Genomic DNA, 17,063 nt, shown 5'->3' on the forward strand with positions numbered 1-17,063 from the left:
ATATTTTATTCACTGCTATGCCACTAGCACTTGGAACAGTACCTGGTACGCTAAAATAAATATTTATTGAATGAGAGAATAAATGATTAACAATGTGACCTAGTACTTGAGGTTGCCTATAGAAAATTAAATATAAAATAGATTTCTTTTAAAAAAAAATCAACCTATGGAATTAATTTGGGAGGATGGATAGCATTAAAAAATCCTCAAACCCTCCAATTCATAGTAGAATAACACTGCCCAAAGAACTTTAAAATTTCATGCAAAATTTCATGTAAACAAAATTATCAATATTCAAAGTTTTGTGCCTTAAATAAATTACTTTCATGAAGTCTTGGAGATTCATAAAGATTGTAAAATCAGAGAGTTGTCAGGGACCTTAAAGATCATCTAGTCTACCATCATTACACACATAAGGTTACTATTTCTTCATTTAAACACTTAAAACTTCATGTTTTCCATTAAAAACAAAAAAGTTCTTTTGAGAAGCTGAATCGTAGAACAAATTTCAAACTTTTTCACTCTAAAATGGCAAAATGTGCAAAACTTCAAAAAAGTGTTCTACCAAAAAAGAGGTGAGTAGTGTTATGAAACACGAAGCACCAGGAGTGAATCTGGGGATGTGCAGAGGAAATAACACAGAAATAAAACGTATAATTTTAAAAAAATCAAGAAATAATTAAAGCGATGGTGAATGTCTAATGCAAGAAAAGGAACACTGGTTTACTTCAAATAAATAAGTAAAAATAAATTATATCAATGAAATGAGAAAAGGTAGAGGAAAGGGTAGTCCTTTTGTGTCATCATTTTCAAGAAAGACTGGAAATCAGTTTTTCTTTACACTGAAGAATATTACTTTTTAAGAACCATTGTGCACAATGAGATGAGATATAATGACAGGAATTTAATATTATCTTTATCAATATCAAAACACTAGGATCTTAACATTTAAACTTATCACAGTTAACCTAAAACAAAAGTTTTCTTCTGAATTGAAAACTACTTTATTTGGAACTATAAATATTTTTAAAAATTGGACTTACTGGAATAGATATTTTTTTCAAATTACAGTCCTTTTCCAGGAGATCGTATACATACTTCGTGATGATCTAAGTAGGAAAGAAATAACATATTAAAATGCAATGTTGTCCATTATCAAAATTCACATAAATTATTAAAATTTATTGTTCTGAATATCTATCTTGGAATATTTTCATACTAAATTAAGAGGCTCTTTACTGGTTTACTTCCTGCTGTTGTGTACTGAATAACTATGGACCTTAATACTAAGGATTCGAAATAGTTAATATAAACTCACAAAAATACACAAGGACTTTCTGTTTTACAAAGCAATACTCTGTAAGCATATTTTCCTTTTTTTTCAGTATTTCTAGAATTCTCTTTTCCCTATAATTTCCCTATAGGTATTATATCTAATATAGTACTATCACGACTCTGCTGAATCCTAACACTTCTTTTGTATTCCATGAATCCAAGAGGGAAAAGTCAGAGGTATTCTAAACAGAAAAGGAAAACTGATCCAGCAAAGCCAGGCACCAGTTAGTACTACCGGTTATATTAGGCAGAAACATGGCTCCCCAAAGATGTCTACATCCTAACTCCTGTTAACCTGTTAATATGTTATGTTACATAGTAAAAGGGACTTTGCAGATATGATTAAGGTTAAGAACCCAAGATGGAGATATTACCCTGGATTACCTGAGTGGGCCCAACTTAATCATATAAATCCTTATAAGTAAAAGATTACAGAACAGTATGTCAGAAAGATGCAAAGTGAGAAGGCCTCGACAGGCCATTGCTGGTTTTGAAGATGGAGGAAGCAGACAATGAGCCTTTAAAAGGTGGCATAATCCTCAGATTATAGCCAGTAAGAAAACAAGACCTAGGTGCTATACTTGCAAGGAACTGAATTCTGCCAACAACTCAAAGAAGCAGTAAATGGATTCTCCCCCTAAAGACTCCAGAAAGGAACAGCCTGTCCAACACCTTGATTTTAGTCTGGTGGCACTCATACTGAACTTCTGACCTCAAGAATTGTAGGATAATATATTTGTGGTGTTTTAAGCCACTAAATTTATGGTAATTTGTTACAGCAGCAACAGAAAGCGAATACACTATTTCTATTAAAGAAAGCAAAGCAAGTGAAGAAAGAGATGTCTGGAGTAAAAGTGATGATTTAATAGGCTTTAATGGTCATTTTAAGGAGTGTTTCAAAAATATCTTGAATCATCTATGCACAGTATCTCAGAGAATAATTTTAGCAGCAACATAATTAAAAGTCAAATTTTAATATGAAACAAGATCAGATGATTTTTTTTAGAAAAATTAAGATCACTTTGGTGCTGTCTTCTGTCATCTAAAATAAGATTCTCTATCCTGCTTTCTCTAAGAAGTCCAAAGTCCCTCCTTCTCTGTATACATATTTATTCATTTTAGAAACAGTACATTAGATGTATGCTAGAACAGCTTTATATTGTCTGGTAATAGTAATTTCAAAAGCTACAACACTAAACTAGAACTAGGCGATAATCTACTAGTTATTAATTGAATAGTATTCCTATATTTTATGTAGAATTTTAAATTATGTTCATTATACCTTCACCAGAAAGTAGCAGTACCATAAACCTGAAAGAGTAAATATATGTATAAGTCTAAAAATATACATGAAGTTATATAATGGGTTACCACTTCAAGAGAAATGGTTTAACTAAATGAGATTAGCTAAAATGAGTGGGTAATCATTTCTAAAAATTTCCTTCTATGAAATCATAAAATATCCTTACATTTAAAGAAACAATAAAACCAAGCAAACTTAAACTGAAATGAATTCTACCACCATGCAAAATACTTACAAGATATAATTTGAGAATTAAAAAAGTATTTTATCAGGTTATACCTTATATCAATATGAAATACATATTGCAGTTAATTCTCAATTTCATACTGCAATATAATACAAAACAATTCAAACATTGCTTACATTTGACTGTGAAAAACATTATAGAGCAAGTATCTGTTCTAATAAAACCATACATCGAATAGAGTTGGAAAGACACTACCTAACTTGCCCAATTTCCCTTGCTCTCAAAGTCCTGACTGCAGAAGAAAAGCAACCATAAACTAAACCATCTAACTTGTAGGCAGTTTTCTCTGCTGGAATGTCCTCCTCCACCCTAGTCATCCTCCAAGAGATAGATCACATGTCAGCTGCTTTAGGTGACTTTTTCCTGCCTCATCCCAACCCTCCAAGGTAAGACAAAATGTCCCAACTCTGTGCTTCTTTGCACATGCCTGAAGCATATGAGTTTGATATTATTCACCTGTCTTGTTACCTGACTAGCCTGAGAACACTAAAATTTAGGTATCCTACCTCTACATTTCTGTGTATCCATACAGGATAGTGTCTGGTGCATTGAAGGTACTTTAAAACAGTATACAAATTCTCTTCACTGTTCATTCTGTCTACGTCCTTTGAGGGAGATAAGTGCTTCAGATTTTTAAAAAATCTTTCTAACTGCTGAATTGAGGCTTAGAAAGAAAGCATCAAGGATTCAAAGCCTTACAGCTTGAGGAGGACTGCAGTCTGCATTTAGAAAAGTCAATAAATGAAAAGATAATTTTGAAAAAAATTAGATGAAAAAAAGTATCTCGCCCAAATGTAATTTATGTTCAAATATTCACTAGAAACATTGTTTCCACTGAAGTTCCTAAATGAAAAGAAAAGGCTTAAGAGACTAATAAGACTGAGCTAAAGTGAAATCTTCATTCTAATAAGAAACACAGGAACTTCTGGTTTCTGTTCTGAAATATGAAGAGCCTGGAAGTAGTCACTCCTATCCTCACAAAAAGAAAAAAGCTGAACAAACTGAAAACCAATGACTCTTCTTAGATCTATTGGATATTTGAGGTCACAGGGCAAACTGCTTCCCCGAAAACTGGAGAGACAGCCAGGCAGATACAGAGGACAAGGACTTACTGGTAACAAAAGCGCAGCCGCAGAAGTGTTGGCTGAAGCCAGTCCTGGGGTAGGAACACTTTCAACTATAACTGATTAATTTCTGGAGGTTCAATATGAATACTAGCTTAAGAATGAAAATTATGAGGGGCCTCAGCCTTAAAGAAGGATTCCCCAAACTTCTATAAGTTTTACCTCCATGAGCCTCACTAGGTTCTCACGGTGGAGTTAGAGAAAAATCCTCACCTGCTTCCAGCAGGGGAAGAGGAAAGTAACCATTTTGAAATACTACTGAACTCTGTTCTCCTTAATAAGGCCTTCCCACAAGGAAAACTATTTCACCAGAGTGTAACTGACACAGGGGAAGCAAAAGGTTCACTAAAAGACTGAGACCTAATCATAGGACTATAGAAGGTTTCCTCCCACCCTTCCTCACATTACCACCATAGCAATAGGGCTCCTATAAAATAACAAGGAATGAGATACAGCTAAAAGAACTGCAAGGCTCACCCCTATTTAAAGTCTCCAGGAACACTTAAAGACAACAGGGAAAACAAAAACAAGGACCTAAGAGGAAATTTTAGCCTTGGCCACAAGAGCTACAGCAAATAGTAGACACAGACTAACTCCTAGCCAGATAAACATAAAACTTCACACTAAAGACCTATCTACCAAAGTTCCTTTTACCCAATACAACATGTCTAGCTTTCAACAAAAAATTACCAGGCACACTAAAAGGCAAAAAGAAAGAACCCGAAGAGACAAATCAAGCATCAGAAAATTTGGAATTCTCAGAATTGGAATTTAAAACAATAAGTAATATGCCAAAGGATTTATTGAAAAAGTTGACAACATAAAAGAACAGATGAGTACATAAGGTGAGAGATGGAAACTCTAAGGAAGAATCAAAAGAAAATGCTATATCAAAAACACTGTAATGAAAATGAAGAATGCCTTTGATGGGCTCATCAGTAGACTAGATATGGCCAAGAAAAGAATCAAAGAGTTTCAAGATGTAACAGTACACACTTTCAAAACTGTAATGCAAAGAGGAAAGGAAAAAATGAAAAGATGGAACAGAATATCTGAGAATTATAGGGCAATTACAACAGTTTTAACATATGCATAATAGTAATACCAGAAAGAGAAGAAAGAGAAAAGAACAGAGGAACAATTTGACATAATAATGGCTGAGAATATTCCAAAATCAATGACAGACACAAAACCACAGATCCAGGTGATCCAAAGAACTCCAAGCAGGATAAATACCAAAACTACACCTGGCCATATCATATTAAAACTGCACAAAGCCAAACACAAAGAATCCAGACTGGCAGTATGGAGAGATCTGGGGGAGTGAGGGATGTGGAAGACTTTACCTAGAGAGGAAAATAATATAAGAATTATATCAGACTTCTCTTAGGAATCACGCACGTAAGAAGAGAGCAGATTGAAATATTCAAAGTATTGAAGAAAAAATCCACCAATCTATAATTCTATATCCAGTGAACTTATCCTTCAAAGGTGAGAAATAAAGATCTTCTTAATCAAAAATTGAGGGAATTTTTGCAAGTAGATCTACCACAAGAAATGTTAAAATAAATTATTCACAGAGAAGGAAAATTATATAGGTCAGAAATTTGGAAGTACATAAAGAAAGGAAGAGTGTTAGAGAGGAATAAATTAAGGTAAAATAATTTTTAAATTTTTTCTTATTCTTTTTTAAATAAATTTATTTATTTATTTATTTATTTATTTATTTATTTATTTATTTATTTATTTATGGCTGCATTGGGTCTTCATTGCTGCATGCAGGCTTTCTCTAGTTGCGGCAAGCAGGGGCTACTCTTGATTGCAGTACACGGGCTTCTCATTGCAGTGGCTTCTCTTGTTTGCGGAGCATGGGCTCTAGGTGTGCAGGCTTCAGTCGTTGTGGCATGTGGGCTCAGTAGTTGCAGCTCGCGGGCTCTAGAGCACAGGCTCGATAGTTGTGGTGCCAGGCTTAGTTGCTCTGTGGCATGTAGGATCTTCCCAGACCAGGGCTTAAACCCGTGTCCCCTGCATTGGCAGGCAGATTCTCAACCACTGCGCCACCAGGGAAGTCCCTTTTCTTATTCTTAATTGACCTAACAGACAACAGTTTGTTGAAAATAATAGCAGCGATGTTTTTGGTGATTATAGCTTATAGAAAAGAAAAATGAATGACAGCAAGATTATAAGTTATGGGAGGGAGAAGCTGAGAATACTCTGTTATAAGGTACTCACACTACCCATGAAGTAGTATAGTATTATTTGAAAGAAAAACTGGAAAGGAAAAAAAATTACTACACCTGATAATTTCTCTGGATTTCTTTTGATTCCTAAGAAGTAGCCATATAGCTAAATTTAAATGAATCCACAATGGAAGACACAGGGAAGTAATTGTGAGATTATATATTCATGAAATAGATCCCTTGGCTAACAACAGAATAATGCCTTCTACAAACTGGAGTCAAACTAGACTTTCTTCTAGCTCAGGATTTCTCTACCTAGGAATTAAAGAAAATTTTAACAGAAAGAGCAAGGGCGATCAAAGAAATAGACAGTGGGAAGAAGGAAAATGAAGTCCGATAAAAATTAATTCTCAGTGGAGTACTTCCAACAGAAGGGGTATACTCACCCTGCAATAAATTTGACATTTATTGAGCAGTTGTTATGTGCTTATCATGTACCTCATGCATTTCTGCATTATATCTCGTCATTAATTAAATAAGAAGCTAACAATGACACCCTTTATTCCTGCAAAAGCACTGAAATTATTCTGGCAGATTATAATTTAAGGAGGTGGGTAATGAAACTAAGAAGCTTCCCAGAAGGTACTTTAGACCTTTTTGCGACTGGATTTGAGAAATAAAATGGGACATATGACAAGAAATATGACTGGAGAAATGAAATAAATTAACATAAATATTTTAATTAAATAAAAATACAAAGTTAACTTTACTATTAAATGGCCAAGCTTCTGTTCTTTCTTACTCTGAAGAAAACCCTCTCGTTAGTAAGAAATTAAGTTTGACCTCATTGATTCACAGCAATAACAATTTTCATTTCTCAACTTTATTAATGGTAAGATAAAAATTTCTGTATTGGGCCCATCAGAAGAGTAAGAACTTTAGGCCAAGGCACAAAACACCAACATCCATAAATCCTGAGTAACATCCACCTCTGGAGAGGACAACTAAATGTTAAGAGTACTCTGATTTGGAGTATAAGTGTGGATGAACTGAACCGAAAGAAATACTCTCAAAGATTTAAGTATATCTATGACATTTTATGCCCGTAATCAAAGAAAGTCTCAGAAAACGGACTCAATAGACTACCAACCTGAATTAGTAAAATATGAACTATAAAAGATTTTAAAAGGAACAACTTTTAAAGAGACTTAGGTTAATAAATTGTTACCTAGGATAAATCTAGTTCTAATTGATGGAATAAAATTAAGTGATTTGTAATTAGTACAGTGAAGTGACAGTTTTCTTAGTTCTCCTCTGCTTAAAACAATTATGTATATGATTTCTGTATTAAATAGATACTCAGAACAGTTGAAAACAGTTTAGTTTTACCTAAGCAACTCCTTTTAACACTACTCATTTGCTTAGGAAGCTCTGATTTCACAAATAAGCCAAGCAGAGTCAATACAGGCAGTCTGACTTACAAATGTATCACAAATGTAAAAAAAATTGATATTATGAGTTTTTACTATATTAGAAGTTTAATAATAATTTTGGAAACAGACTTTTGCATTTAAAACAGTCTTCGTTAAGATTATCTGTTTCACTTCACTTATTGATACAAATAGCACTTTTAAAACACCATGGCTTTTAAGAAACCAGTCTTACTCATTTCATCTCTAAACAAAGTGCAAGTAGTAGGAGATTTTAGCTCTGAGCAATTACTTGATTTAAAACATGTTTATCCCCAAAGCAGTGTAATTTTTACCTTCAGGGCAGAGCAATTCATGGCTCAACAGAATCATTTAGTATTATACCAGCAAGGACAATGTAGTACTTCTACGAGTATTAAAAGTTAATAAGTAGATGAGATTTACATATTAAATTTAATATTATAGATTTTTTTCCATTTTTAAACAAAACTGGAAAATTTACAATTATTATAGCTTAATAAAAATAGAAAATATTAATGCTCAAACAGTAAATAACCACTTTGCAAAATATCTACTTTTAATATTTTAAAAAACCTGTATGCATACAGTTTACTTTCTACTTTAACATGCTCTCATATTTTTATTTTATTTTTTAAAATTTATATATTTTATATTTGGCTGCACTGGGTTTTCATTGTTGCTTGCATGCTTTCTCTAGTTGTGGTGAGCAGGGGTTTCTCTTGTTGGGGAGCACAGGCTTTAGGCATGCAGGCTTCAGTAGCTGTGGCACATGGGCTCAGTAGTTGTGGCTCGTGGGCTCTAGAGAGCAGGCTCAGTAGTTGTGGTGCACAGGCTTAGCTGCTCCGCGGCACGTGAGATCTTCCCGGATCACGGCTCAAACCCGTGTCCCCTATGTTGGCAGGCAGATTCTTAACCACTGCGCCACCAGGGAAGCCCGGTCTTATATTTTAGATAAGTATTTTATGAATCACATACAAATTTTTTTTAAATTCATGCTGACCATCTTTTAACTGGCAAGTTTATTTAATTCATTGTGATTACTGAATTTAGATTTAACTTTTCATTGTACTTTGTACCTTCTACTTACCTTGCTTTTTATATGTTTTTTTCTTTCCCTATCTTTTAATAGATTAACTTTTCTTTACTCCTGCCTTTCTGGATAAAAGTTACATATTCTAGTTCTATTCCTCTAGTGGCATCTTTATAGCTTTAACATGAATATCTGACATATCAAAGTTTAAAATTAATAAATTTTCTTTTCCTCTTGAATAGTTCGACTTGAAAGAGCTTTAACCCATCTTTTTAACTCATCTTACATACTATTTGTATAAGATATACTTTTTCCCTTGATTTGTACCTTTTCTGTGTGTGTGTGTGATTATTTTGCTTTATTTAGGTAAAGTTTGTTTTGACTTCCCACGTGATAATCAATTCATTTGCTCAGCATTCCTTTTGGGGTACATCTCTTTCACTCTCATTAGTTCAGTTTTCTTCTTCATTAGTTCTTTAGGAAAAAGTAAACTGTCAGTTTTTTGTCTGAAAATATCTCTATCTGGACCTAACACTGAATGATAGTTTTACTTGGGCATAAAGTTCTAGAACAATAGATATTTTCTCTGGTGTCTTCTGGTTTCCATGGTTATTGTTAATATTCTGCTGTCAGTTTTACTGTGGTTGTAAGTAATCAGACTTCATCCTCTGTTTTCTTTTGTGATCTTTCCCTATGTCTCTGATATGCTGTAGATTTACTATAATGTCTAGGTATAGATTAAGTCTTATCAAGCTTCCTGAGGACTCAGTGTACTTCTTGAACCTTTCACCAATTCAGATCAATTCACAGATAGTACTTCTTCAAATTATTTCCTCACTCTCATTCTCTTCTTGTGGAATTCCTACTAGATACATGCCAGACATTCTTGTTTTACTCTCCCTATTATAAGCCCACCTTCATATTTTCCATCCCTTTTTATCTCTCAGGGCTACATACTGAGTAATTTTCTTAGGTCTACCTTCTGGGATTCTAATTCTCCCTTCAGCTGTGTCTAATCTGCTATTTAACTTAGTCCACTGAATTTTTAACTTTACTGACTGTATTTTGATGTCTGTACATTTTCTTGGGTATTATTTAATCTATGCTTTCTTTTTATATTGTTCTAATCTTTGTTTTATGTTATTTTTCTTTTCTTATGTTTTTAACCATTTAAAATGATACTTATTTTAAGGTCTCTAAATATTAGTTCTCTTATCTAATGTTTTTGTACCTCTGGCTCTTCAATTATAGTCATCCTAAAAAAAAAAAAATCACCTTAAAGCACACTATCTTCATAAACCTTCCCCCTAAAATATTTCCTCTGTCAACAGGAGTCTATTCAGCAAATAATTATTTACCGGCTTTTAATCTTCTGCTTATTATATTCCTTTTAGTCTTACTTCCTCTACTTAATGTATTAATGTATGTTCCTTGAGAATGAAGACTATGGTATTTTTTATTATAATTCAAAGTAAAGCAAGTGGAATAAGGTGCTCAACAAATTTTTTTGGTTTTTAACTTTTTCTAAGTTTTCATTAGTGAATTAGCAGAAACAGGCCTAGAAGAAAATCCTGTAACTTGGCTGACTATCCATTTACCCTCCCAATTCTTTCTGGAGATTTCTTGGTCCCATAAATTTCAGATTAGAATATTTAATATAAAATAAGAAAAAATTTAATATAATAATATTTAATATAATATACATGGTCTTCTCAGGTTTTAAGGTGAAAGAGTGGCTAATATGAACAGGATATAGTTTAATTTGGGGCATTTTACAACATTTTGTTTACTACTGACATGCAAATATACCACAGCTAAAATCCAGCATGCCTGATTCCAAAGTTAGCTCATCTAAATATGAATGGTGAACTTCACGATAATCAGCATCTGTAATACCTTTATCATTAGTAACACTGAATGAAATAGTACAGTCCCCAGAGTACACCACTTTGACAACCCTACCAGTCTCACTCCTTCCTTATGGCTAACTTTACATCTCCGGATATAGATACAAAACATCACCCAGTTACTTTACATTGCTAGGAGTGGTAATTCAGCATCAGTTTCATGTTACTGTAGGGGATAGCAGAGTCTTGGCTACCTCAAAGAAAAGTCATATCCCTTCAGTTTTCAGGCTGTAATATAGGAGAATCTAGTAAGAGCTTAGTAGAAAGAAATCAACTACAGTTTCTCTCCTCTGTAAGGTTTAATTATTCTGCTTCAGGGTTTAATACTGAGATTTGATTAATAAAAAAATATTGAGCTGGTATCAGTATGCACTTTTATTTTTTACCATATATATATATATGTATCTCCTATCCATGTACATAGATAAGTTGGATATAGTTGTATATCTACATGAGCGTATATACACTTATATATACACACATACATATATACATCTATATTTATTTATATATTTACCTATCTACAGAGAGTAAAAACTGTGAATATATATATCTGCATGTGCACTCACAGATACACATACACATTTGCTGACAGCTGAGAAGCAATGACACCACCACCTATACACAGATCTTGGTGTCTGTGTGTGTCTTATTACATACATATATAAAAACTTTTCCAATAAAAATACCCAGAGCTAAATGGAGATAAGGCTGATTCAGGGGCTTGAGTTTTATATGCCCTTCGCCATAGAAGGAACCAAGTTTCCAGGGAGAAAAGGCTGATTCAGGGCCTGAAGCAAAGAAAGTACAAGTTAAGTCTGAAAAAAAAAATTTTTTTTGTATGCAAGAAACTGCTGAAAGATGGGCTTCCCTGGTGGCACAGTGGTTGAGAGTCCACCTGCCGATGCAGGGGACACGGGTTCGTGCCCCGGTCCGGGAAGATCCCACATGCCATGGAGCGGCTGGGCCTGTGAGCCATGGCCGCTGGGACTGCGCGTCCAAAGCCTGTGCTCCGCAATGGGAGAGGCCACAACAGTGAGAGGCCTGCGTATCACAAAAAAAAAAAAAAAAGAAAAGAAAAGAAACTGCTGAAAGAGTGATGAATAAATGTTAAAAGAAAATAAGAACCTGCTTAATGAGAATCTCTGGCCAAATCTGGCATAATTTAGGCATGAAAATATTGACAGCAATGGAGTATACAGCCCATTGAGTAAAATAAGTATCCATGAATCCACAATGATACAAAAAAATAAATAAAATAAAAAGGAAAGAGGAAAAAAGAAGATCTTTCTTAAGATAGAATGCCAACTAATACATATAGAAGAAATGATGGAGTTAGAAAATCATTAATGGGTGCTAAAATTAATAGGTAGAAGTTCCATAAAGAACATGGTCTCAAATATATTCCTCCAAATTACTTATTAATTACAAAGAGAAAAATATAGTAGTTTTATAATATAACCTGGCAGACATCACCAATATTAGAGCAAACCAAAATCATGTATTCTTGATATCATACATTGAGGACAAAAGATCACGTCTAAGGTACTACTGTCAAAGGCTCATGACCTGAATCTAATCATGAGAATACAAATGACAAACCTAAATTGAGGGTCATTCTTCAAATGTCCTGTACTCCTCAAAAAAAGTCAATGTCAAAAAAAAAAAAAAGGCTAAGGAACGGTTCCAAATTAAAGGCAGATAAAGGGACACGACAACTACATGCAACACGTGAACCTAGATTTGATTCTGGACTTGAGGAATATCAGCTATTAAGTACATAATGTGACAATCAGCAAAGTTTAAACATGGCTTGTAGATTGATATAATATAAAATTTCCTGATTCTGATCATTCTTTTGTAGTTATGAAGAGAATGTTCTTATCCTTAGGTATTATACACCAGTGTATTAGTGGTAAAAGGCCATAATGTTTCTAACTTACTCTCAAATGGTTCAGGAAAATTTACATAATAATATATGATATACGTGGTTCTGTTTTTTTTTTTTTTTTTTTTTTATGCGGTACGCGGGCCTCTCACTGTTGTGGCCTCTCCTGTTGTGGAGCACAGGCTCAGCAGCCGTGGCTCACAGGCCCAGCCGCTCCGCGGCATGTGGGATCTTCCCAGACCAGGGCACGAACCCGTGTCCCCTGCATCGGCAGGCGGACTCCCAACCACTGCACCACCAGGGAAGCCCCGTGGTTCTTTTTAATCATGCAACTTTTCTGTGAGTGTGAAATTATATCAAAACATAAGATTATTTAAAAATTTCCCACATTGTTCATATTCCTAGTGCAGGTGCTACTGACACTGCATCTATTTCCACAGTTATTTCAATGGAAAAGTGGCAGATGATAAATAAGGTAACAACAATTTACTTTCATTAAAACATTTTAATTTCTCAAAATGTTGTAAGACCACAGCTATACTTGGAGATAACTTTCATCCATTATGGCTTGTCAAAATCAAGGACTCACTAGAATAAGTCCTACTATTTGCTATGTTGGTGCCTATGTTCATCTTTCATCCAAAATTCTCTTAACTTCCCTCATTTTTCTCTAAATTCCTGAAATTCAATTCAAATGTTAGCTCCTACCTGGTTTTGGCTGATTCCACCAATGACTCTGTGCTTTTCTTATGACATTTAGCATTCCATCATGATTATTTCACATTCTCATTTGCCCACTGAAGTAGCCACCTTACAAACAAGATTTATATCCCACTTTATTGTACCATCAACCACACTATAGATGCATGTGAGCAATGAATTAATGAAAAATAGTTGGTAGTGCTTACAAACGTGGTATTACAGTTTATACAGATCTATAAGTAATACATTTAAAAGGGAAACAATGTTTTAAAAATTAATTTTTGTATTGGAAGTAAATTCACAAGATTTAAAAATGAAACCACTATAACACAATATATACTGAGGAGTCTCACTCCCACCTCTGTCCTCCTCCATTGTTTTCCCCCTTACTTTGCCCGCATAGGTAATCTTATTATTTAGTTTCTCATGTATCCTTCCAGTGTTTCTTAGTGCCAATATAACCAAACAAAAATGTATTATTTCCCTCTCTTAAAAAAGCCAGTATACTATAATGTATTGTACACTGTTGCACAATGTATTCTTATTATCCCTTCTTCCTTATGACTAAATAACTGTGTTACTTTATCATCTGAAAATTAATCCAGATCATCTACCCTCTCTCAGTAACAGAGGTCTTCTTTATGCTTTTTTACTAGCCACAGTATTCCACTGTGTATGTACCGGAGTTTAATCAATTTTTAAAATATTTAATGCTTCTCAAAAGTACTCACTAAGAAAAACATACAACCTTAAGCATTGTTTATTAAATCCTATGCAAATTAAATGTACACATAATTATTAGCTTGGGACTTAGAATCATTTAAAATAAAGATCCACCCTGTAAGTTACCTAACTATTTAAAAAACAACACCTTTTCCTCCTAATGTCCTATTTATCCTAACTCTACATTCCATCTTAGCTCCCTCCTAGAAAGGAATGGAGGGAGGGGAGGAGAGGAGGGAGAGATGAAGGAAGGGAGGGACAGGAGGAAAGCAGGAGGAAGAAAAAACGTAAAATGTCTTAATAATTAAGGTTTGATACTATTCAATAATGTCAGTTTGGCTAAACCTAAAAGGGCTCCTCTAGCATCTTTACATTAAAGAGACTATGATATGAATGGCAATGAGTTGTCTAGTTAGAACTAAATCACATTACCCTGGGTGCATATCCTCTTAAGTCAGAACTACATCTTAAATTTCACTAGCTTTATCTCCATCTCATTCTTATTTTTCCCGTTAAAACCTTTTATACTTCATTCTCGGTGGGTACATTCTAAACTTTTCATAAGAAGTCTATTGAAGAAACTGCTTTTCAGCATATCTTTGAAATAAAATTCATTCCTCCAACTTCCCATTAGCATTTCTTGGAGTGCTAGTCCATATCCTCAGCTGTCCTTCATTTAGATCAGCCTCAGATCACTTGTTCTCACGTTTTCCTCTTACCTGCTCTAAAGAAGAGTCCTTTTTCTAAGCCATCCGTACCTCCCAATAGCCAGATTCTTAAATAGCTTATCAGAGCAACAGGCTTGTAAGTGTATCCAACTAACTACTGATATCTCCTCCTAGTGATTTCACAGGCACCTCAAACTCATTATGTTCAAACGGACTCAATCTATACATCTCCAAACCTATTCCTCCTCCAGTGTGTTCATCAACTCCCTAGATGGTACTACCATGCACCTAACTGCTCAAGCCAGAAGCCTAAATGTCTTAACTCCTTCTCCTTCATCCTCCCCTTGCAATCAATCATCAAATCCCTCAAGCTAATTCTGGAAGAGCCTCATCTCTACTACTGCCATTCTAGTTCATTCTAGTCCATCAACAGGTTATTATCTCTTCTTGGATTGCATCTGTAGCCTCCTTCTGCTATTATGTAGAGCAGATCTTCCTTCAGATCATATCTCCTGTTAGCAGACATCCTTTACAAATGCAAATCTAAAGCTTCCCAGTGCTACAAGGATAGGACCCCAATCCTTAAATCAAGCATGGCCTTACCAGATCTGGCCCCTGCCTACTTCTCAAGTATCATCCTATACGGCTCCCTTTCCTCATTCTCCATATTGTGTAGCCACACTGACTTTCTTTTAAATTATCAGATGTATCATGATCTTTTTCATCTCAGAGCCTTTGCAAACAGTGTTACTTCGCTGGGCATGGTTGTCCCATTCTTTGCTTATTCAGCTTCAACTTCTTCCTTGCCTGGTCCCAAATTTATCCTCAAGACACAGCTAAGAATCTTGCATTCCTCCATCCTAACACTTAGATTTTATTTTATTTTATATTTTTGCGGTACGCGGGCCTCTTAACTGCTGTGGCCTCTCCCGTTGCGGAGCACAGGCTCCAGACGCGCAGGCTCAGCGGCCATGGCTCACGGGCCCAGCCGCTCCGCGGCATGTGGGATCTTCCTGGACCGGGGCACGAACCCGTGTCGCCTGCATTAGCAGGCAGACTCTCAACCACTGCGCCACCAGGGAAGCCCAGATTATTAATAATGTCCTTTCCAAGATCTGTCTTTGCCACTAGACTTTAAGCTTTTGGAAGAGGAGCATCTGTCTTGGGCTGAATGTCTAGGGCCTAGCTCATATAATGGCAATCAAATATTTTTTTGAATAAACAGTAATAATAGCAGGCATATGCATAACACTCACACTAACATAAGTTCCTTTCATCAATCTCCACTCCTTTAATCTTCACAACCCTATAAAGGAGGAAACCAAAGCATCTGAAAGGTTAGATAACTTGCCCACAGTCACATAGCTAAATAAGTCACAGAGTTCTGATTGAAACCTAGGCAGTCTGCCTGCCCTGGAGTCTAGAATCTGTTTTCTGAACTTATATTCCATCTCCTATGTTACATAGTCAATAAATAAAGATGCTAACAGAGAGTGAGATGTAAAACTGAAATTAAAGGCCTATTAGTAACCTAGTACCATCAGGCAAGAACAGAAACAAAAGAGGATATTTAAGGTAAGTAAAGTAAAAAGAGTAATTTTAACTGCCTAACTCGACATTCTAAATGTGTGAACAAATAAAGAATGCTCTTTTGGTGTATGATGAAGTCGATGGACTCTTCTCAGACAATGCTTTTTAAAAAATTAAAATATACAGGATTACAAAGGAAACCAATTAAAGTGGAATACAGTTCAAATTTTTTAAAATACCAGATTTGTGATATATTGTAATATATGTCCTTTCTTATTAATGCATTTCATTTTTTAACTTTTAAAAAATTTTTCATTTATTTTTTTTTGGCTAGGTTGGGTCTTCATTGCTGCATGTGGGCTTTCACTAGTTGCAGCAAGTGAGGCCTACTCTTCATTATGGTGCTCAGGATTCTCACTGCGGAGCACGGGCTCTAGGCACGCAGGCTTCAGTAGTTGTGGCACGCGAGCTCAGCAGTTGTGGCTCGTGGGCTCTAGAGCGCAGGCTCAGTAGTTGTGGCTCACGGGCTTAGTTACTCCGCAGCATGTGGGATCCTCCCGGACCAGGGATAGAACCTGTGTCCCCTGCATTGGCAGGCAGATTCTTAACCACTGTGCCACCAGGGAAGTCCATTAATGCATTTTAGATATATCTAAAACTATAGTTTTATCATATAAAAACAGGTTATTTCTGTGAAAAAGTCACAAGACTGCTAATATTACTATTTTTTATGCCTATATTTACAATTAAAAGAAATTTAGCTAAGAGGTCAGTAAAATAAAGATGTAATTTTTATCCCGTTGAGGTTCACAGATCCCATGCCCTAAATCCTATCCCATAGGGTTAAGAATCCCTGGCCTAAACAGCATACCTGGAACCCATAGAGACTTTCCACAGTATGCCTTGCCCCGGCCCAAAATGGAAAAAAAGTCTGACCAGCATTTTTCTGAGATGTACACTATAAAAAGCACTGCT

General features: G+C 35.2%; 1 protein-coding gene across 7 annotated transcripts in view; it reads right to left on the reverse strand.

Annotated features, from left to right (window-relative positions):
• Window positions 1-17,063, reverse strand: part of ARB2A (ARB2 cotranscriptional regulator A) — a 451,132-nt gene that overhangs the window by 347,119 nt on the left and 86,950 nt on the right. For 6 of the 7 annotated variants that reach the window (XM_081233582.1, XM_081233580.1, XM_081233579.1 and 3 more), the window contains one exon: window positions 1,044-1,109. The exons of the other annotated variant lie outside the window; for it this stretch is intronic. In XM_081233582.1, the coding sequence (XP_081089708.1) occupies window positions 1,044-1,109 (66 nt within the window). The remainder of the gene's footprint in view (window positions 1-1,043; window positions 1,110-17,063) is intronic. 7 annotated transcript variants of the gene reach the window in all.

The sequence above is a fragment of the Mesoplodon bidens genome (assembly GCF_964165515.1).
Source record: "Mesoplodon bidens genome assembly, chromosome: 4".
Classification (NCBI taxonomy): Eukaryota; Metazoa; Chordata; class Mammalia; order Artiodactyla; family Ziphiidae; genus Mesoplodon; species Mesoplodon bidens.